Here is a 23571-nt window from a genome sequence, read left to right on the forward strand (position 1 = left end):
ATTGATCCCGTTTGGAAGGTTTGGAGATCGAATCACACCGTGATGAACTCAAGGTACATAATTTAATTATAGGATTAATTGGAGTAGTTTTTAAGATATTCTTATGGGTGATGATCATAGTGTTTTAAAATCATGCATCTTATGTGCAACTGAAGTCATTTCTTCTGTTTAAAAATAATGCTCATGACACAATGGAAACCAATGTCCTAGTTACTCCGCGGATAGAGAATCACCTTCTTTTTCTGGACGTCGGACATCTTCTTGACATCATCCTTGATTTTCTTCTTGTCAGCACGGATATCAACAATGAATACCAGGGTCCAGGGTGTTGTTAACACAAGAGTGAGTATTTCAGGATCTGGTAATGGTCAAGCTTATTCCTTGGTGGTGCACTAATACGTGGGTACTTGGGGTTCCTTACCTTCTACAATGTGTTTGGCATGTGAAATGTAACATATGTACTGATCTACTTATATCCTTCTTCTTGACACCATTTTATACACTCTGAAAAAAGACGTGAATAGTGAATCCATTGAAAGGGTTTACAACAATTTGAGTGAAAGGAAACATGCTATCACAAAATCTTAAATTATCTCTTGTAAAATATCACAGAATATTTGTCTCGAAAAGAATATATCGCCGACATATCGGCGATTAGAAGTTTAATGTGCGTCTCTTTCTCGAAAAGAATATATCGTTGATATATTTGGGGTACAGAAATGTAGATGTTTTTGATGGGTAGGTAGATTAGCTAAGGGGTAGGCAAATAAAGGGTATCGTTAGTGTTTGTAGGGGTATATAAAGGAGCACCCTTAAATTTAAAGAAACCTCGTACAGGGGCTTATGAAAATATTAGAAGGTTGTTCGTGTAAAATAAAATAGAATCATTTCAAAAGCCCCTTCGTTTAATTAGTGTATTAGTTATTAGATTTAATGATTTTGATTTATAATCTGAGATAGAAAATTAGAATTAGTGTTTTTGATTTTTGGATGGAAGAGAAGTAGAAGAAGAAAAGAGAAAAAAAAAGACAGATTTTTTTTGAAAAAACTCTAGATTTTATTCACTCAACTAAAATAAGTGATATCAGCGAGAAATTTTAGGTGGATGAATCTTTATATGATTAAAAGAAACCAAATTGGTTAAAGTACGTAAGATGATTGAACTTTTTAGCTTTTCAGATCGGTTTATGGTTGAGTTTTTCCCTTTATAACCACCATAAGACAAATATACGGTTAGGTGACGATGAAATCCTAATCGTAATTGGGGAAAATCCAATTTAAAAGAAAGAAAAAAAAAACACTGTTACAGTTTGGTATTAAAAAAAACAGCATTATGTCTACTTACGGCCAGGTTAGGTTGGTATATTACCAACCATAAATATTTATCTATATTGGTTTTTAGTTTTTACGGCTGGGAATAATCAATTACGGTTGGGAAACCAAATTTACGGTCAGGTTTTATGAGAGTCAAACTCAACCGTAATTCCATCGACAGTTACAAATTTAACTGTAACAATACATACAAATATTGTTACATTTTTGATTTATGGTTAAGAGTTTTTAGGAAATAAGAAACCTAACCATATATCAATCTGCAATCCTAATTTTCTTTCCTCAATTTCAACCAATTTAACTCATTTCAAACACAAAAAAAGAGAAGAAAAGAATAACAAAAGATGGGTTTGTCCAATCTGAAATAATTCGGTGGAGGAGAGAAAGAGGAGGAGAACATGTACTTAGACAATCGTAATTGAGTCTTGTCGAAGATGATGAAATGGTTTTAACTAGGATTATGGAATATGCCCCTCTAGTATTTCTATAAGCCCCTCTATGAGGTTTATTTAAATGGCTAAAGAAGGATTTTTTTTTGCAGACCTTCTATGACCAACAATATAATTAATTTTATTTTAATTTAACTACCTTGTTATCAATTAATATATATTACAAAGGAGAATATCTTGGTTGATGTGGCGGTTCCATATAAATATTCATCTAATTTGACAATTTAGGCAGCCACATGGAATCTCTATTACACTTTAGGTTCTCTTCGGCAGGAAAACATATTTACTCACCATAAAATCTCGATAAATAGCATATTTATTCATGATAAAATCACTTAATAAAATAATCGGTATCGAGCGTATGAGAGTTTTAATTCGTCCATGTTGTAGCCTATTGTACAAGTAGGCATACTTTTGCCAATTCACATCTTTTATCTTACTGTTTAGGGTTTAACTAAGTTATTAATGGACCCGAATGCCAGAATATTTTCTTGACTAGCTATTTAAGTCTTATACTTAATAGATATTCTTTAGTAAATCGTTCGTTGATAATGTAATGTTTTAGATTGCGACGTATTTTAGGCGCAAGTAACCGGCCATATATCTAATATCCAGTCACCCATTACATTACCATGCATGAGGTCAACAAAGTTTGTGGCCATCAAAGATGGAAAAGTATGTTTAAGGGCGGAGATGATATAAACATGTGCATTTGTCAAGTTTTTCTTAGTATAATAATTTATGCTTAATGGTTTGAATCTTTGATATAATGTTTGATGTAATACAAACATGTGCATGTGTTTTACTCAAGTTTGCGTTAAAATAATATTTTATGTTGATGATCTTATACGTGAATATTTTACGTCGGTGATCTTATATTTGGTTTGATGTTAAGAAAGTTTCATGTATAAATGGTTAACCAGTATGAATTATATCGTTTTTTCTTGTGGTTCAATTAACGAACTAGCCCGTCCACTAGGACAGGTTTATTGAACCTGTTCTTATAAATATTTTTTATTTATTTATTTTCTTAAATTTTTTAAGTATCGTTTTGAAGAAACAAAAGGTTGTTATTTTATTTTTATTGGGTCGGCTAGGTTTTTTTCTATTCTAGCTGAACTGACGAACAACACATGGATTCGGCTAGAACAGGGGAAAAGTAACTGAAACTCTAGGTTCAATTAGGTAAAATCGGACCCCTCCGGATAATTTGGAAAAGCTGATAGAAAATGATCTACAATCGTCCTATAGCAGGAAAAATCTGAAATACAAAATGTTTATTAATTAGGATAATTTTAAATCATTAACTAATTTTAAATCCGACATTTCTATCGATGACTCCCTTCAATTTTACAGCAACAATTACAGGACCATTGTTCACAATTACAACATTTCTTGTGCAAACTTCTCCATGACTACCACCTCTGCCTTGCAATTCACTTAACCCATGAGCTACTGAACTGTAATGAGAAATATGACCTTTGTAAGACATGGCTCTTATACCTTGAGATGTCCAATGTACCCATGAGGTATCCTCCAACTCATGATAAAGAGGTTGGAGTGATAAAACGTGGAAATCATGACTAGGACTCACTTTTAGCTTTACATATTTTATAAAGAAAAATTTGTTTTCATCTATCATGAAGTAATGTGAGGAAAAATAAGTTGATAATAAGTCATGAAGGTTAAGTACGTGTCTTATGTTTTCTATTTCCTTGTCCTCATTTTTGTTTTCATATGAATCATATGTAGGGATCTAGTTATGTATGTTGTTGGTTTCATGTGTTATTGAGTATGCTAATACCAGGTTCAAGGTTTGATTTCAGTATAAGACTGTTTTGTACAATGTTTTAACTGTAGTGTTTATAGAGCTGAATTTCCAAAACTTTTTATCTTATAATCTCAGCTGAATTTTCTTTATTCGTAGAAAAATGTGAATATGGTAATTAATGTTAAAATATCTGGCTTACGTTTTGAATACACAGAGTAAGTTGTAGCTTATTTCTTGCCTCGTGGTTTTATTAGGTTCTTGTATTCTTTATATAATTTATAGTGGATACAGGAATGCAGAGATATGGTAGGGTTAGTTAAAATCGGATGGGTGCTCAAAATTCGCTTTGGTATAGGTTTTCTTAACAATTTCAGTTATCCGATAATAGATGTTAATATCCGATAGTCATATCATTAACAAAAAAAGTTAATAATTTATATATATTTCACGGACAAAAAAATCTTATCAATTTCAACCAAATAAAACCAAATAACTTGATCAGATGCCAAAATTTCACTTCAAAATTACCATGTTAATATTTAAATTATATTTTGTTCATACATTCTTTTTTAAGAGATACTGGATATTATCCTATAGGATAATGCCTTTTCCGTATCCATTCCGTCAAAGTAGGAATACAAGATATTGATATCTGAAATTTCAGATGATATCCTGATTTTCGGAACAGACTAAATGGATGTTGAATATTCGGTTATTTGTTGACAGACTTATGGATAGATAATAATGTGGAACTTTCTCATTAGATGTGTAACGGTGCAAGCACTGCAGAGGTGATTCAGGACATCAAAGTTAGATGCATTCCAATTGAAGATAAAAAAAACTCACTAGGAAAGATAATGAGAAAGAGAGACAAAATACTTGAATTTCTTAGTTGAATCGTAAGGTAAGATTACAATGGTTAGTTTGATCTAGGTTTAGCATTGTATGAGTAATTATAACTTAATCTACGAAGATATATGTTGTGTCTAATTTTCTTAGTTCACAATTTTCCCCGTATACCTTCTGCAAATCTTATGGTGAAAGAATTCATCTTCCAAGTTCATTGCCGCCTCACCACTTAGATAGTAATTGTATTTGACACGTTTGATTAGTCCATGTATTCTTTTCTGCTTCTATAAAGACTGTTAGTCATCTCTGTTTGACTAACTTTTTTCTTACTTTTCTGTTATTGTAAGTTGTAATCCTGTCTTCTATAATGAAAATTTACTCTCTGAGTTTTCTCTACTCAACCATGGTATCAGACAGACAGAGAAAGAAAAGAATATTTCTCTGTGTTTTCAATATATTTCTTTCACTCTACAATCTTCTAGATCTTCATTTCTTCTTTGTGTTTTCATCTCAGATTCACTCTTTGATCTTTTATTTTTGTTTCAATTTTTGTGTTTTCTTCTCAAAAATGGAGAATCCGACCTCAAATTCGATCTCAAAAATTCCATTGAATCAATTAACGTCACTCTGAAATTGAAGGAAGATAACTTCATAACTTGGAAGAACCGGATGCTTCCAGTCATCAAAACATATCGTTTAATGAAGTATCTTGATGGTTCATTTGAATGCCCTATTTAGTTCACCAACAAGCGAAATCAAGAAAATGGAATTGAAAATCCTCTCTACATTGATTGGATTGATGAAGATGCTTGTATCACAATGTGTATCGATTCGACTATTTCTGAGTCTATTATTAATTACTTCTCCAGATTTACTACTTCTCATGAACTCAGGAAGAGCATAAAAGATAGATTTGCTAGATCTTCTGCAACACATTCTCTACAATTACGCACTCGGCTGTTTTCTGTCAAACAAGCGGTGATAAATCTGTACCTTCTCTTATCAATGAGATCAAACTGTTATCTGATAAATTAGCTGACTCCGGTGATATTGTTTCTGATAAATATATTGTCGTTATCACTCTTGCTGCTTTAACCTCTGATTATATTCTTTTTGTAACTACTATGACACATCGTTATTCTCCAATAACCAGTGTTGAACTTCATAATAATATATATGTTAAATGGAGAAAGCATGGTGAGTGATATGAATAAGGTTCTTATCACAGAGTCTCATACTAGGTCTTTTGCCGCTCAAATGCACGATTTTAAGCCATTCAATGGTGTTGGTTGTGGTTACAGTCCTAATTTTGTTACGGGAGGTGGATCTCATAATTACTTTGGTTAGAATTTCTGGAATTTTACAAACACCTGCTTATGGATTTCATTCTTTCTATTTCTTCTACTACTTATGTTTTTCCTACTTCATTGAGGCCTCCATCTCATTTGTCCTCTGGTAACAAGCCAACCTATCAATTACACAATAAATATGGACATGATGTTACAGAATATTGGAATATGATTAATTTTGCTTATCAAGGCAGACAACCACCAAGAAATCTACAAGATATGCTAGCTTTTGTAAATGTTCTTGGTAAAAATTCTTGGTACATGGATTATGGTGAAACTCATCATCTTACATTTGGTCCTTCTATTCTTGATACTTCTACTTTGTATCCCGACACGGAGGTTATTACTACTTCAAATTGAGAATGTATGTCAATTATCCATTCTGGCCATTCTACTATTTCAATTCAATCTAACGCAATTTTCCTAAACCAAATTTTACATGTTCCTAAAGCCTCACAAGACCTCATATCAGTACACCAATTCACTAGAGGTAATGAATGTTCACTAACCTTTAATTCCGAATCAATTGTTGTCAAAGATCTGAGTTCAGGGAGGATTCTATTTAAAGGTCCCAATGAGCATGGATTATATCCATTTCCAAGATCATCAACACCTTCTAGTATTGATGATTACTCTAGTGTCAAAGAATTCTTCTGAAGTTTGGCACAAAATACTAGCATACCCTTCATTTGAGGCTCTGAAGTAAACATTTAAATCTTTCAAATGTTATATCTAAGCCCTTGTTATGTATTGAATGTCAACTTGGCATGAGTCATAAACAACCTTTTCAATAGTCTAGTTCAGTTTCTAGTTCTCCTTTATAGTTGTTGCACATGGATGCTCGGGGTTCTGCACCTTCTCTATCTGTAAATAACTACAAGTATTACATCAATATAATATATGATTTTTCTTAGTTATGTTGAGTTTTTCATATGACTGCTAAGTTTGATTTTCAACATCTTTTTCTTCATTTCAAAAATAACATTGGGAATCAGCTACCTCTATCCATCCAAACTATTATAATTGATGGTGGTGGAGAATTTGTAAACAAATCTTTAACTGCTTTCATCTCTCATTTTGGTCACTCATGATATCACTTGCCCTCACATACCTAAACAAAATGGTGTTGCTGAGAGTAAGCATGGAAATTTATTAGATATCACCAGAACCTTTCTCATACAAGCTCATCTCCCTCATTCATTTTGGTTTGGAGCTTTATCAACAACCATTTACCTGATCAATAGACTTCCTATAACTCTTTTTCGGAAACAAACTGATTATCATATTTTTAAATGTTTTCTTTGTCTATGCTTTCCATGGATTAGACCATACACATAAAGTAAACTTGATCCTATGAATGAAAAATACACCTTTATAGGCTACAATTCAAACCGAAAAAGTTACAGATGTCTTAATCATGTTACTGGTAGGATCTTTGTATATAAACATATTGATTTTCATGAAAATATCTTTCCATATACTTCTCTTACTTCTCAATCTCATACATCTAATTCATTTATATCCTTCGACATCCCCCACTCTTTCAAAGATTCTGGGTTTTTTTTTCCCTATCTCCATCCTACCCACCCTCCGGGTTGTGCAGCCCTGCTTAAAAGTCATCGACGTCTTTTTACACGGTTTATTTTTTAAGCGGAGACCCACACAACTGTTTTTATTTATTTAAAATCAGATGGCCCCACACTGTATTATTATTTGTTTTTGCTATTAAAAGGGGGTGTGGGGAGAGACTCATTCATTCCAACCGCAATTCACTTATCCAAGAAGAAGAAGAACCCCTTTTCATCACCTTACATTGTGTCTCCATTGTTATCTTCTCCTTCTCTTACAGAATTTTTCTAATTCTAACTATAACAAAAGGAGATATTCTTGTCTGGGTTTTTTAAATTTCTTCAAAAAAAATTTATCTAGAATCTACAGAGAAACTTTGTGTTTGAAAATGGTGGCTTTAGTTTCACGTACTGGAAGACAACATCAGAGATATAATCTTAAAGGGTGTCGCCAAGTTGTTGGGTACGTGGGTTCTCAATCAATTTGCATACAGAATTTATTTATTTATTTTTTTGAATTTAATGAAATGGAAACAGAGTTTAGTAAAAAATTTGATTGATTCTGATGAGAATTTTGTTTGTGTTTTACAGATGTATACCATACAGATACGACGATGAAGATCAATTAGAAGTTCTTGTGATTAGTTCACAGAAGAATCATAAAATGTTATTCCCAAAGGTACTGCTTCAATCAATAATTCTACTTAATTAATTTGATTAATTGTTAGTTATGAAATTAAACGCGTGGCTAGTGTTATTAATTTGATTATTAGTCATCGCGGGTTTGCTTTTCAAATGCGACTTTTCCCTACAAAGACAATGATAATTGCGGCTTTGTTCATCATTAGGTCTATGGTTTGTGCCTTAGTGCGAAAGAGGGTCTTCTTAGCTTATGCACCATAAACTCGTTTTGGCTATTATTTGAGTCCAATTGTAGGCGCGTTGATATCTTTTTGTGGACCATATTGATTTGATTCATGTGTCTATTATTCGTCGACCTTCGTTCTTACGGGGAGAGTTCGAATTTGTAGACCTACCAACCGAGCATGTCGACTGTACTATCCTTTGGAGTTTAAAGAATTTGATACAAACCATAGTTGCCCCCTCAACTTTTAAACTCTTTTACTGGTTTTGAGTTGACATTTGGTAGGATTAGAATGGGTGAAACTTAGCGAAAAGATTAGCTTTCAAAGAACAAGAGACGACCGTATATGCTACACCGTCGACTTTTTTGTTTATTGTTGAGTTGACCTTTATTTAGGGGTTTAGTTCGTTAAAAGACCGTTTCTGCAATATTATTTTGAGTGAGTGGAGGCTATGGTTCCATTTATACGTACCATGCTTGATTTATTTTGAGTTGACAATATTATGTGAATGTAAGGGGTTGAATTTTATGTCAAGACTATTTCTATACAGCATAGTTGAATATTTCGTAGTCTAGTGTTCGATTCTAAATCTAAATTTTAATTATATTTTTCCTTGCTTCTCTTAATTCAGGGAGGTTGGGAGATTGATGAGTCAATGGAAGAGGCAGCACTACGAGAAACGTTAGAGGAGGCGGGTGTAACAGGAGAAGTTAAGTGTAAATTGGGGGAATGGAGCTTCAAGAGCAAAAGATATGATACATTTTATGAAGGTTACATGTTTTCTTTACGAGTCGAGGATGAATTGGAATCTTGGGCAGAATCGCATGTCCGGACAAGAAAATGGGTAAGTAGTTCACTTTAGTTTGTGTCTTTTTATTTTAGAGTCGGCAAAATTATGAAAGTGTCTACAGAGTACTAAATTTGTGAAATTCTTTTGTTCTTCAGATGACAGTGAAAGATGCAAGAGAAATTTGTCAGCATTGGTGGATGAAGGAAGCATTAGATGTATTAATCCAGAGACTCTCACCTTCGCAACAAAAAGACGATGATACCGTAGAAGAAGAAGATATTGTTGACGTCGAACAAGAAGAAGAAGATGAAGACTTATCACCAACATGTATGCTTAGCTAGAATGGAGGAGGAGAATTTTGTACATACAACGAACTTTGTGTTGCACAAATTGTAGGAGGAGGCAGAGAGGACTGCTCACTTGTAGTTGTTCCTTGCTTTTGACGAGTTCATGCACTTGAATATAGAGACAGGGAAAGAGGGAGTTGTTTATCCTGGAATTGATCGTGCGCTGCTGACAGAAACTAGAACTAGGCTAAGTTTGAGCAAGATGTCTACTACATTCCAACTCTTGTTCCATTGATTCTTTTTATGTTTAGGTTCAGTGTAGCTCTTGTAACTGAATGGCATTGAATTGAACTTTCCACAAGAAATACACCCAGTGTTGTCTTACGTTGTACCATTTATTCATTTGCCTTGCCAAAACAACCCGAACTATTTAGCTTTGATTTCTATTACACACAGCACAAAGGAATACAAGATTGAATGAAACTCGGTATCTTCTCTTCAAGTTTCATCTCTATCTTTTGAAACCTTCAATATGCTCTAATTTATCAACGACTGCAAATTGCAATGCTTTTGGTCTTAGCCAAAAGGAATACCGGTACAATTTTTATTTTTAAAACTGGGGGATATAATTATGCCAGAGAATCCATATCTATGAGCATTGAATCCCCGGAGTTCACTGGTTCCGCCGATAACAATTTTTAGGGCTTATCGGGTTGGGTGGTTTTGGTGGAGAGCTAATCCGCACCGTTTAGACCGTAAGTGCTACAGACATTTGATGTCCTGCCGGCGTGGCCAGACCGCCTCAGTGCCCTTGTTGCTAAGGGGAACACTCAATCAATTCTCCACCTAGATGCAAATCCGTGGACATTTTGAGTAAGGAATGATGGTACTAACGGAAGAACTAAGAAAAAAATCAAATCAACATATTGTAAGACATTTAAAAATAAATTAGTTTGTAGATACAAATAACTGGATTTGTTTCATATCAATCGTTCATCTAAGACTTCAAAGAGAAATACATATTCAGACGCCGGGACCATCAAGTTAGGTGCTTTCAATAAGGTTTGCAAGTACAGTGACGAAGTCTTTGGGTGCAGCAGATCACTCCTAAGCTTTTTAGTGAGACAAGGCAATTCAAGTGTGTGACTGCCTGACAAGTTCTCACACTACTATCAAAAGCTAGATCCACTAGTTGGTCCAGCGTTTTAGTCTTTGGGTCATAACGACAAAGAATCGTTTCATCCAACCACAAAAGAACTTCATTCTTCTCAATGAGAGAGAAGGGATTGTAGATACTAGACCTTCTTGGGGTTGCTACGCTGAACTCCAAGCTCCAACTCCAAAACCGATATCCCTCTTTCACGTTGTTGCCATACTTGCTTTGCTTGAATGACCAATATCTTCAGGCTATGCAGAGAAGAATAAGAAACAAAGCCGCCGCATGGTGACGGCGAGATCACTCGGAACTCCTCATCAGCCAAAACCTTCCCTTCGGATCTTTCCATCCAGTACAACGATCCATCCAAAAAGGTACATGCATGAAACAATTCGTAGGTGATGACACCTATGTTTCTCCAACCAATATTATCACCCCCTAAAGTATAAATCTGAACCCATCCAACTCCGGCATTGTTATTACTGTAACTATTCTCTTCTTTGTCAGGGTAGAAAATTCGAACAACCTTATACTCATTAGTCGAACAAAGGTACCGCTAATTACGACACCACGTTTAGGGTGTAATCTTGGAAGGTTAACATATTCCCCATAGATCGGATTGGTGATATAAACTGGATCATTGATGCAGTGATGGGGTACTGAGAAACAAACCAAACCATTGCAAGAACCAACAAAGAAATTTTCTGGGTGTGCAAATTCTCGCCTGTTAACGAGAGGATGGTTCATCTTTATGAATTTCTTGTAGGAAAACTGCTCCGGGTCACTAGTCTTGAGAATATCACTCAAATTTCCATAGTAAAGTTGAAGATTTCTTTCCCAATATGAACCAACAAGGAAAAGGATACCTGCAACCTTTCTTTGAGAGAGTATATCATTCCATTTTTTGGATACAAGCTTGCAGCTTACCACGAATTCTAGAGGAACGCGATAAAGTATCTCTGACAAAATGCTGATATGAAGATCCTCCATGGATCCAAAAACACTATTCCTTAATCGCCGACTACTTGTATCTCTGCTAGACAAACTAACAAGTGTTCTGTTGGTATGTATATATCGCCCTGAATATTGTAATAAATCTCCTTTTAGTTTCTATGCTTGGAAACCTATTCTTAACCAGACAATACTTCCGTATTTAGTAACTTCCATAAATTAGAAACCTATTCTTAAGCGAAAACTACTTCCGTATCTAGTAACTTCCAAAATTTTAATAACCTATCCCTAACCAGACATACTACGTATTATGAACCTCCAAAAATCTAGAAAACTTATTTTTATAAAATGAAAACACCCCCTTCCTTCTGAAACCTACACCCCAGATTCATTAGGTCCCACGCTCTTACCAATGTGAAAAGAGCAACTTGATTCAGCTAAACTCTTTTCTTTGTAAAGGCACAATGTCGCAAAAAATTAGACATCTGCACCAATTTGAAAAAAGCAAGGATTCGATATTTGGACCGTTCGATAGCATAACTCACCAATGTGAAAACCGCTAATCAGTTTCATTAAAATGACTAATCAATATATGAATTAACTTACCTTTGTAAGGAACCTTTGAAGTCCTAAACAAAATCGAAGCAATTAGGGCCCAAGTTATCTCTTCGTCTGGCAACAACTTACCAGTAATCCGGAGATTCGTCAAATTGCAAAAAAACTATCACCCTTCACAATAAAACAATATATGCACTAATTATTGCTTAGAAACCTCACTGAAGAGAAAATAAAGAAGCACAAGCAATTAAAACAAAATATGACATATATAGACTCATCCACCCGCAACTAAGAGGATAAAAGTATTAAAAGCAGATAAGGAATTGAATATCATCCTTAAGAGTTAAGACCATGGGCAAATGTTTAGGACAATAAATCTTGCAACTGAAAACCTGAACCCTTCAAGCATTCCCTCTGTGTCTGGTCAAAATGGAAAATCCAAAAGCGAATACAATTCATTGACATATCTATTACTATGTAACAACAAAAGTACCTCCATATATTGTGTGTGAGAAAACTTCAAACAATACACGTTTTGCATTTGGATGAGACAGCTCAGACAGTTTAAGACTTTAAGGGTTCACAAACAACAGTGCATCTATCTCATCTCAGATAAAAGGTTCTGTTTAGGCTTTTAGCATCTTCAAAAACCTCGACAATGCGAATCAAGTTATCCATTTTCAGATATGGTCCCCATTAGAAGGCCCAATACCTAAGTCTGTTTATGAGAATAACTGTTCAAGGCGTCTTAGATTTAGCATTCTATTTTGAAGGGAATAATTAGAATTGAGGAAGGATTCCATTCCTAATCGGAAAGCTATTCATATTTTACTTACAACAATATCCAAATAATTGTTATTTCGTACGAATTGCCAATGTATGAATGATCTTCAAGTCTACAAAAATGCGCTAATTGGGAAAATATAGAGGAAGAGATATTTTTACTACAGATTTCTATAATGTGCACAACACTTATATGTAGTTAACCTTGAAGGTAACTGTAAAAGTCTATTTCTATAATGTGCACAACACTTATATGTAGTCATCCATTTTTATTCTACGGCAACTTAAAGACTCAATTAAACATGACATGGATAACAGAGAGTCAGTGCACGGTATATCATGCACTGCAACAGTATGCTGTATGGATTCCTTGCAGGCAATAAAATTGAGCTTCTTGTCAACACGTGGACCCATGACTTTGGGAATCAGACTTTATTTCCCATCATCGAAGGTGGGGGATCATTAAATGTTATCTTTAGTATACTATTTCTGATAATGATTTTTAGATTGAACATCACCTAAGACAAGCTGACTGAACACTAAGCAATGAAACATGATCATTTGAACAAATCCAATTACCAATGAAGGGCTAACCTCATAAAGTTTTATGTCCCTAACTAAGATTCTCTTCAGCAGCGTCGCCGTCATTCATGAAAAGGCAACCCATGTACATGATATAATGGCAAATCTTTAGCACACGCAAAACAGACCCCTATATACACTCCTATAGCATTGTGGTAACTCTGATTCTGTAAGAAAAACATAGCAAGTCAAATACTCAGCGTATAAAAAACTGAGAGAAAGCTTACAGAAAGTGAGGAAAAACTCGTTATGTACAGAGTGATGAGCATATATAAAAGGGGAAAGATATTTTGCAGCATGATGAAGTGCAAGATTTAAAATTTTGATATAAATGCAAGTAATACAAAAAAAATATGTTTTAACTTGTAAATCCAGTAGTGTTAACTAAACAAAAACTAACATGTCAGGCTTTAAACCTTGTAAAAGCGATTCCATTCATCATTTTGAGCATTATTTGAGTGTTGAGCCATTGCCCAGTCGTTGAAACTTACAAAATCACAAGGCAATACTATGTAATGTGCTTTTTTCTGGCAAAAAAAATTCAGGTCCCCCCTACTCCAACACAGCAGATCTGAAATCTAACCACACATGGAAATAGGTTGCCTGAAGTGGTTTGGCATGACTGGATTTACAATCATGTAAAACACCCAAGTGTTGCTGCCATTAATTATATATAAGTCATGGAGAGGGGTGGCTCCTACCAATCATTTGGTACAGGAGAGGGGCATATAACTTGCATCAAGATGTGCTCTTTGTCGTACAAATCTAGATACCACTCTTCCCCGTTTGTAGGAATGCAACTTCTTTGACTACATCTTGAAGTGGCTTAGAATCTAATGGATCAATCTGCTGGAATGCAAGCAGCATTTCAAGCTTTCAACCTTGGTGCCTAATGCAAAGGTGGAATTTGATCCAACTTTTCTTTACAGGGATAAAATTAATTATTTCTGGAGTTGATGCTCAAGCTAATTTTGGTGTCAATTTGGCTCTAGGTTTACTCTTTCTATAATAATATCAATCAGAAAAGAGAAAAAGAAAATTTTGAGAGGAATCAATCAGCACAAACCCAAGCAAATTAAGGAATATTAGCATTGTTTTTCTATTGAGATGAAAATTTACCTTGCAAATCTTGAGACACCAATGTTGAACCAATCTGGTTCTGCATCTGAATGAGGCACCTCAAAAAGCCTCGAACCTGCAAATCCTCCTAAAGACAGCTCTGTAAATCCTAGTATAAACCGGAAGTGATTCAAAGAATTAGAAAACCTTAAATCTTATAACAGCAGTCAGCCGAGTCAGGACGTTTTTTTCTTCGGATTTCGAACCTTGCCGTATAATGCCGATAAATAGGAACGGGCAATTGGGGGATTCATAAATTAATCAAGGAATATAAATTATTATCCCCATCCAATGGTGTCTGTTAAGGGGTGTTTTTGGAGCGGAAATACGAAGCTACCCTTTAGAAAAAAAAACTAAATCAAACCTAACTATTCCCCGCTCCCTTTTAAATTCTAAATATTCCCATTTTCGTTTCAAATTTTCTTTTCCTTCGCTGGCTTTTCACGTTGAAAACGATTTTTTTTTAATATTCGGAAGTGATGAAGATCATGTCGGAAATGATGAAGACCATGCTGGAATTGATAAAGACCATGCCAAAAGTGATGAAAACCATGCCGAAAGTGATGAATATCATGTCGTAGAGATGAAGACCATGCCGTAAATGAATTTTTTTAACATTGACGGCATTGTATTAGTGATGAAGACCATGCCGTAAATAATGAAGACCATGCCGGAAGTGACGAAGACCGTGCCGAAAAATGGTGCCGACGTGTTCGGTAGATAACTTACAATGCCGACATTGTAAGTTTGGAGTACCCGTTTTTTGGCATTGTTTTTGTCGACATTTTGTAAGTTGGAAGTACAATTTTTTTAACCAAATTCCTATTACCTCAAAAAATTTCCTTATACTCTCACCCAATTGAAGTGGTTATGATTTATACTAATCATTTATCAAAAAATATAATAATTTAACTAGTTTTAATTAACACTAAATCTGATTAGTGAGGGTTAGATTAAGAATTAGTTAAATTACATGGACAAGGGGTGACTCTGATTTATTATTTAAATCTCGTTTTTGTCTTTTTCCTACATCCCACAATTAGTTTGAGTATCCTCCAATTGCGCGTTCTTTTTTAAGCCCATTTTTCCATTTTCACACGAACATTATAATTGTTTTTGTAAAAATTAGTTTGAATGCTTTTTTCTTCTAAATAACATTTTAGCTTGCGTTTTCTAGAACTGTTTTCCCGTTATCACGCACGTTGTAATCATGTAAATAACTTTCTTACAATTTTTTTTGAGCTTTCTTTTCTTTAGATTGAAAGCTTAGAACTTAGAATTAAAATTTTAAAATAATACAGGGAAACTACATAATTAAAAACTTCAAATCTAAAAAACTTGTGTTCATAAATTTTAATGGTTATAATCCACTGTAACGATTTTTATCAAACTTTCGTAAATTTGTATAGTAAAAATACTAAAAAAAAAAACAAAAATTTACTCCCTCATCCTCATAAGTGACCTAGCTTAAGGTTGCAGAATTCTTAAAGGCAGAGAGGATAATAATTAGTAAAATTTAGAAATGATTTATCTCTATTTTTTTTTCCGCGAATCTCGTACAACTCTACACTTTTATAAAAACAAAGTTTTTACATGAAGTTGGATGGCAGTCCCGTGATAAGCTGAGCTCCTACACCTTTTTGAATAACAACCCCTAGTCTGTGAAACAAAAAGCTACCTGCCTTACTATTTGCATCATTGTTGTTGAGACAAATTTTTAATCTTTTCAAGAAGTTTATTGTATCTTCACCAAGCTCGCCAAGAGTCGAAAAAACCAAAACACCAAATCCATAGCCATGAGCAACACACTTATGGGGATATTTATATTTTTTTTTAGTAACTGCAGCGACAATGGCACGACCCGGCATGAAAGTGCGGACACCACCACCAGTGAAAGGTGAAACACCCATAACGTCTAGATATATATCCTGATCGTTCTCCCAATTATAAATAAGAATATCAGCCGGTTTCAAATCGCATTCGTCGTCGATTAAGAATCCTAAAACGACTTCTTTACTTTCTGAAACACACGCCTTGAAACACATGTCTGCGACAACATCTATGACTAAATCATGTCTAAACTTGAGCTCCACATCTTTAGCACAGCTTAGAGCATGATCACCAAAAATTTCCTTGTTCCTGTTGCAGCTGGAACATTGGATGTTCTTGGGGAAAAAAAGAATGCCAAGTTGATAACTAACCATGGCACTGAATTGTGTAGGTCCAAGGTTTTGGTAAAGCCCACTAATAGGTATGTATATGAGGAAATCTTGTGCATGTTTTATTTTTTTGCACTGTCATAATACTGAGTTTCGTGTAAACATGGGGTATTGGATAGGAATCTGCTTCATCACTGCGTCGAAATAGGGTCCCGCCAGAGAGTGCATGAGATGAGGGGAAGTAAATTCGACGTTGTAGGTATAAAGAGAGAGACCACATGCATGAACGTAAGTATGTAATGCTTGCTGGTAAGTATAACTGGTGTCTGCAACAGAAGTATTTCTTAAGATGACATTCTGTAGAGAATATGTTTGAATGTGAGAAGCCAAGAGCAATAATTAATGGTGTTTGTCATTGTATAGATACCCAGACACCCATTTTTAATGGGGAGTGTTTCCAACCGTAGTTGTATAAGGCCAAAAACAACACCATCTCCTATGACTAATTCCCTTAGATATTGAGCCAACTTATCATCAAAAAATGTCTTGGCCTATTGAAGAGAAGGAGGACATGTTGTGGGCATGGTGAAGTATAGTCTAGATACACGGGTGCAATTGCGAAGTAAGAGCAATTCACTTTGTGGATCTTTAAGCTTCTTGATCGGAGACATCAGATGGACTGTCTTGTGCACCATGTTCATTACCATGTTGCTACAGAATTGTGAGTCTGCACTAACAAGTCCGCCAAGAAGTTTGACTCCCAATGAAGGCCTACCAATATTAATCGGGAAAAACCCATCTGCAGCACTCCTTGGATCTTCAACTGTCCAAAAGACTTCAGTCTTACGCATATTAAGATGGAGACCGTTTTCTTTGCCTTTAGAGCGGATGATACTCAAGGATTTTGATACTTCTAATGTGTCTCCAATTACAGTACCTTCATCTAAGTACCAAGCATGCAAGTCCAATTGGCATTGGGAGGCAACTTTCTTCACAAGGGGGTGTAAAGTGAGTGCAAAAAGAAGAGGACCTAGTGGATCACCTTGTTGAACAACCTGAGTTGAAGAGAGAATAAACTCATTGTATAGCCTATCCGTCTTAGCGTTACAGAATTCGACGTATCTAGAGATAGCAGGAGATTGTTGCCTAACTTCTCTAATGAGGACGGATCTATCTACCATGTTAAAGGCATTTTGGAAATCAATTAGAAGCATGGTCATTGTATTCATGTTACCTTTCGCTTCGATGAGGACGAATCTATCTCTCAAACTATACCACAGATATTTGTAAACTTTATATCATTGAAATGAATTATAAAACACGTAATAAACGAATATAAACACGACTATCAAATTATGCATATTTTTTATACTAACAATAATGGATTAAAATGGTAGTTTTATAAATATCCCATTTTTTAATGATATAGATCATTTATTAGTGAGCCAAACTTTAAAAATGAATAGGTCATCTATTAGTGGTTTAAATTTTTTAAAATGAATAGTTCATCTATTTAGGGGCGAAAGGAGTATTAATTAAACAAAAAAAAAAACTTAGTAACAACGTATTTTAGACTTGTTATAACATTTTCATACACGTTATAACCGTTAGATAGGAATTTCATATCATAATTTATTTATTTTTGTATTTAACCGTTATAACGCCCGTTATTTTGAAAAAACATACAAAAAACGCGTTTTTTTCCTAAACAACACATTTTTGGCCCGAAACATGCTCACACCTTTCAAAACGCATTATCATTAACGGTCATGCCTAGTACCCGTGACCTGAGTCATGACCCGTTATTTAAACCTTGTTAAATAGGGACGGGGTTTGGGGCCCTCACGGCCTCGGTATATGTGTGTGACCGTTTTAACAAATGTTCTTTCGGAAAAAATGGGTGTTTTTCAAACTTTGTTTCAAACCCTAACATTATTACCTCAAGAGACTACTACTTATACTACCACACATGGTGTAAGCCAAATGTTACTTACATATCCTAATATCCCCCTCCTGTTTTTTTAAGAGATAAGATACCCTAAATACCCCCCCCCCCAATTGATGCATGTTTCTCATACAAAGGTATCATTCTGTGTTCCTCAAACTTCAAATTTCCATTCAATTGTTGAATGAGAAAGTTGGTGTTTTTCTTTAAATGGTGGTTTGAGATAGTCTATATACCACTTCAACTGGTAGTATTGATCCGTGTTGGTTAACGAACATAATTGGTAATGGTTATTGATATGTGTTGGTTATAAAAAATATAATTGGTATAGATCTGTATAAGTTAACAGATATAATTGACAGTGGTTATTTATCTGTGTTGGTTAACAGACATAATTGGTAATGGTTATTGATCTGTGTTGGTTAACAGACAAATATGGTAACGATAATGGTGGTGTTCTGTGTTGGTTAACAGACTTAAACGACAGTTGTAATGGTATTGATTTGTTTTGATATAGTTGTTTAACTGATTTTGGAAGGTGTTTAGAATTGATTGGAAATTGTTGCTGGATTAGTGGTGAAACAAATTTGAATCCAGGTAGTAACATGTTGTAATTTGGTCTTGAAAGATGTGGTTCCAACGATGAAATCATGAAATACTGTTTTGGAAATTTGTTAATGGGTATTTATTAAAGTTTGTTGAATATTTAGCGTTAGATATTTCAATCAAATCAGTTGAGAAATAGATAGATGTATCACCTTTCTCAGAATCTTGATTAGATACAAAATTTGTAGATGGGAAGCCACCAATCTTCAACAAAAGTAGTCACAGTTGATTCAAACGAAGCACTTGATGGTCCAAACCAAATGTTATTTACATATCTTAATATGGTGGTTTTCTACAAAATATACTTTTTTGAACAAAGAAAGAGGTGAATTAAACATATTTTTTATATTGTAAATTGAAAGGTAGGTATGATTGTTCTTCTTCTTTTTTCATTTATTTTTTGTTGTTGTTTAGAATGGGTATTAGTGATTATTAGGTTTTCAAGTTTTTGGTGGTAAAGATGGTAAAGACAACTAAGGATTTTGACATGAGTGTACTAAAAGAAGATGAAGCGGTGAAAATTGTGTAGAATCTCCTGTTAAAGTTAAATCATCAGATTGTTTCTTCAATTCAGACCAGTAGCTTTGATACTGCATCTTAGAACCTCCAAATATTTTTACTTCACTGAAAACCCATTCAGTGATTTAGGTTTTCATGAAATAGGTTTCTTTATCTGGAATTAAACCAGTTGAGGTGGTGGTAGTTGGTGTTTAGGGTTTGGGTAGAAAGGATCGATGAAATTGAAGCTTAAGATGGTGAAGAAGAAATTGGTGTTGGCGGCGGATATTACAGTGGAAGAGTGAGTGGATCGAACCTTCTTGATACCATGATGGAATTCTATACTGTATTGTTATCAAACCCTAACATTGTTACATCAAGAGACTACTACTTATACTACCACACGTGGTGTAAACCAAGTTTTACTTACATATCCTAATAGTATCCTAACCCATTTTATGTATCTTCCATGATTATTGATTTTTGTCAAGAAAATCAATCTAAAAAACTTATAAAACGAACTTACTGAGAAAAAAACTAAACAAATTTTCCTTTTCAGAGTCATCAAGATTAGCTACCCCATTCCTTACAATCCTCACATTCGGTTCTTTATGAATTTTACGAATCAGGACATTTAATTCTTCTATATACTTTGATTTGTTGATCAGAGATCCAATCACTAACACTAACACCATTGTTTCTAAATCTCCTCAAAACACTAGTTTTATCCAATGTAACCCAGGAAGTTTTAGCATCATACAGTAAAGAAACTACAGAAGGAGGAAGCTGACTACCTACAATATGATAATCCATGAACTTTCCGTAGGGCCGGTACTGACACAAAGTAACCAAAGTTCAACTTTGAGTATCAAATCTTTGGGGCATCAATTTATTTTGTTTTTTCTCGTTTTATGACAAATCAGATTGATGATATAAGTTTTGAATAAAAATGTCAAAACTTTTAATTAATTTGTTGGTATTATGATAAATTATTGAAAGGGGTAGTAAAACGGTTTCTTTTTTCTAAAATCTATCAAGATTAAGAAACATGTTTACTGTTTACTCTTTGCAACCCATGCGCTTTTTATTTTCTTTAACTTTGTCTTTTTTATTATGCAACCCATGTACTTCTTATTTTCTTTAACTTTGTCTTCTTTTTTATATAAAGAAAATCCTTTTGTTTGTCTTGGTAACACTACATTTAGTTTTACATTTTCTAAGAATTTAAAGGTCTTGTGGTAAAACAATCGGTTTAAAATGAGACGACACGATGGGTTTAAAATAAATGGATACATAATTCTAATTCATGTTTTTTTGCCAAACTATAGACATGTCTTTCACAAGAATCAATAATATTTTTCAAACAATGGGTTTAAAATGAAGGCACGCAACTTATATCATAATTGTCCATGTTTTTCAAGAAAATATCACATTTATTTATTTATTCATTCTATGTTTAACACATAAGACATATTTTTATGATTAAGTTAGTATTATTGCATATAGTAGATACACTGTGGTAATATAAATTGATCAAAAAAGTCGTATTATTTTATAAATTTTTACGTCGATATGTTTGCTTTTGTTAAATATATTTTTTGAGTTCATCTTTTGGTTCTATTACACTTTTAATCATGATCTAATAAAATAAAAAATTTCTTAGTTGTATTAAGAAGATGGCTTAAAAACAAAACTCTAGTTTTTTTCTCTTCTTCCACATATAACTTTATATAGGGGAAACATCTCGAAGATTAACTTCAAGGCATATATTTTTGAGGACCGGCCCTGACTCTTCGTTCATCATAAAACCCAGAAACTGAAATATCGCGTTTACAAGATCCCCATCCAGAGTAGTTAATTTATTTATCCCCAATCTAGACCCTACCCAATCCTTCACAACCGATTCATTCATGGTATAAACAAACTTAACCCTAAAAGTACTCAAATTCTTGATGCTAACTTGTATTTCGATGTTCCTTTTCCCATTACCTGGTGATGGATTGTTTCCAATTACTTCCAATTCTGACATTATGGATAAATTCAATATTTTTCGAGAGAAAAATATTTGTTTTTGAGAAAATTAGGGTTCAAGAAAGTAGTAGAAGCAGTGAGAGCCAATCATGTGATACACCACTTTTCAAACTTCTTAACTTTCCGCCAATTCCTTTCATTTTGGTTTCGTGTCTACTCTTCTTCTTTTTTTCCTTTGCTAGGTCAATTTTTTTTTATAAAGAAAACTCATAAATTAAATGGGAAAATAACTTCTAAGGACAGCCAGAAAGACCCCAAAAATTAGTAAACTATAAAATAAAACTAAAGATAATAGGCAAAACACATCCCAAGCAGCTAAAAACTAGGAAAAAAACATATAGCACGTCTAACTTCAAACACCAATATGTTCGAGCATATTCTGCCAAAACAGACTATTCATGCCAGTTCTTGTCTATTGCTTTTGTTATCTTCGGAGTTGCATCAACTGAATTGTCATCAAACTCATTAGACTTCATACCATTTGTACCTTTAATTTTAGTTATCTTTCGTGCCATCACAAACACCCTAAAATAAAGGCAGTATAGCATTACAGAAATAGCATAACCAGTAGCTAAAGAGAACTTCCTTGAACGAAAATTATATCTCCAAACAATGGACAATCAATAATAAAAAAAGTGTTGTATAGTCGAACTTTAACATCAGCATAAATGTGATAGACACATTTTTGTGTCTAATTTGATCATAATACTATACATTGTTGGCACTCGATTTTGTACTTATTTGGTTATTTTATGTATTTGTAGGTGTTTTTGGAGAAATAAGCTTTTGCGGCGAAATTGGCTAAAAAGTGGTTTTTGTGCTCGTGGGAAAAATTACTATACAGACTCTCACTTTGGATAAGGGGTAACCTAATTACTAAGGGGTGACCCATTTCCAGGCATCTGCTAAAGGGAGGCCGGAACTGGATAAGGGGGAGGTCATCTTCAAAGTTCAAATTAAGGAAAATGGCGGGAAAATTTGGCATCAGTCTGCATGGTTTTAGATATGAATTTTCGGACAGTTTCAAAGAGATTCAATGGCTGAAATCGGTTTGTATGGACTGTAGAAGACCTTACAAGCCCAGTACAATCAATTGGACCCGGCCAATTGGGCTGGAATGGCCGAGAGAGGGTTTCAAAGTCTCAACAGAGAGACGTGTTCTGTTTCGAGTTTATAAGATTTTTGAGAGATTTCTGGAGGACTTTGACGCTGTATTAACATGTACATGGTCCTATTCAAGTCTAGGGAAGAGTTTGGTAGCTATTATATAGCTAACAGCACGTGAAAAAAACTAAACAGAACTGATTATCGTTTCAAACGCAGAGAAGAAAAAGAGGAGATTTCATCGGGATTTGATGACCCTGTTGAGTTATAAAAAGGTTGGGTCGAGTCATAAGAAAGTTTTTTTAGAAACCATTAGGAGAGAGTTTGGAGCAACAGAAAGATCAGGAGAGGCGTGAGAAAAATTTCCAGAGAAAGTGTTTCTGCTGCTGCATAGCTGAAGAACACGAAGAACAGACGCTTCTGAACCGTCGTTTTTCAACAGTCATAATATCAAAACCCAACTGTCGTTGTTCTACAGCAGTTAGTGCTATCGTTGTTTATTTTCAGACCCTTCCCCTTTGTAACAGTGACGCTGTAACACTTCCTCAGCGTTGCTAATTCCTGTTTCATCTTATATACATCAATAAAAACACCTATTTTAGCCATGAAGTTATCTTGTGAGTGTGTTTTTGGGATGAGGAGCTAAACCCATTAGCCAAGGCAACGGAGGAAGCCATTGTTCCACATTAATTGGTAAAATTCTAATTTTACTATTTATTTGCAATATTATTATTTGATTATTTGCATGGGATTGAATTGAAATATTAGTTCTTATTGAATAGTTGTGAATTAATTTGATGAAGCATGCTGGGTTTTAA

General features: G+C 34.3%; 1 protein-coding gene and 1 long non-coding RNA gene across 3 annotated transcripts; one reads left to right on the forward strand and one right to left on the reverse strand.

The window, feature by feature from the left end:
* The first annotated feature begins 7498 nt into the window (after nucleotides 1-7498).
* LOC113275344 (nudix hydrolase 18, mitochondrial-like) lies at nucleotides 7499-9678 on the forward strand. Its single transcript, XM_026524823.1, has 4 exons — nucleotides 7499-7781; nucleotides 7910-7997; nucleotides 8816-9028; nucleotides 9130-9678. The coding sequence occupies exons 1-4, from the start codon at nucleotides 7708-7710 to the stop codon at nucleotides 9313-9315; spliced, it is 561 nt and encodes a 186-aa protein (XP_026380608.1). The 5' UTR covers nucleotides 7499-7707; the 3' UTR covers nucleotides 9316-9678.
* A 543-nt stretch (nucleotides 9679-10221) lies between these two features.
* Nucleotides 10222-14617, reverse strand: LOC113275345. 2 transcript variants are annotated; one of them, XR_003323562.1, is made up of 3 exons: nucleotides 14411-14617; nucleotides 13304-13458; nucleotides 10222-12097 (listed from the first exon to the last, which is right to left on the reverse strand). It is a non-coding gene; the product is annotated as an uncharacterized LOC113275345 (long non-coding RNA). The 2 variants fall into 2 exon arrangements; XR_003323561.1 differs by lacking the exon at nucleotides 10222-12097 and having other exon boundaries at nucleotides 13127-13458.
* Between the last annotated feature and the right edge of the window lie 8954 nt (nucleotides 14618-23571).

This window comes from Papaver somniferum, chromosome 4, assembly GCF_003573695.1.
Source record: "Papaver somniferum cultivar HN1 chromosome 4, ASM357369v1, whole genome shotgun sequence".
Lineage (NCBI taxonomy): Eukaryota > Viridiplantae > Streptophyta > Magnoliopsida > Ranunculales > Papaveraceae > Papaver > Papaver somniferum.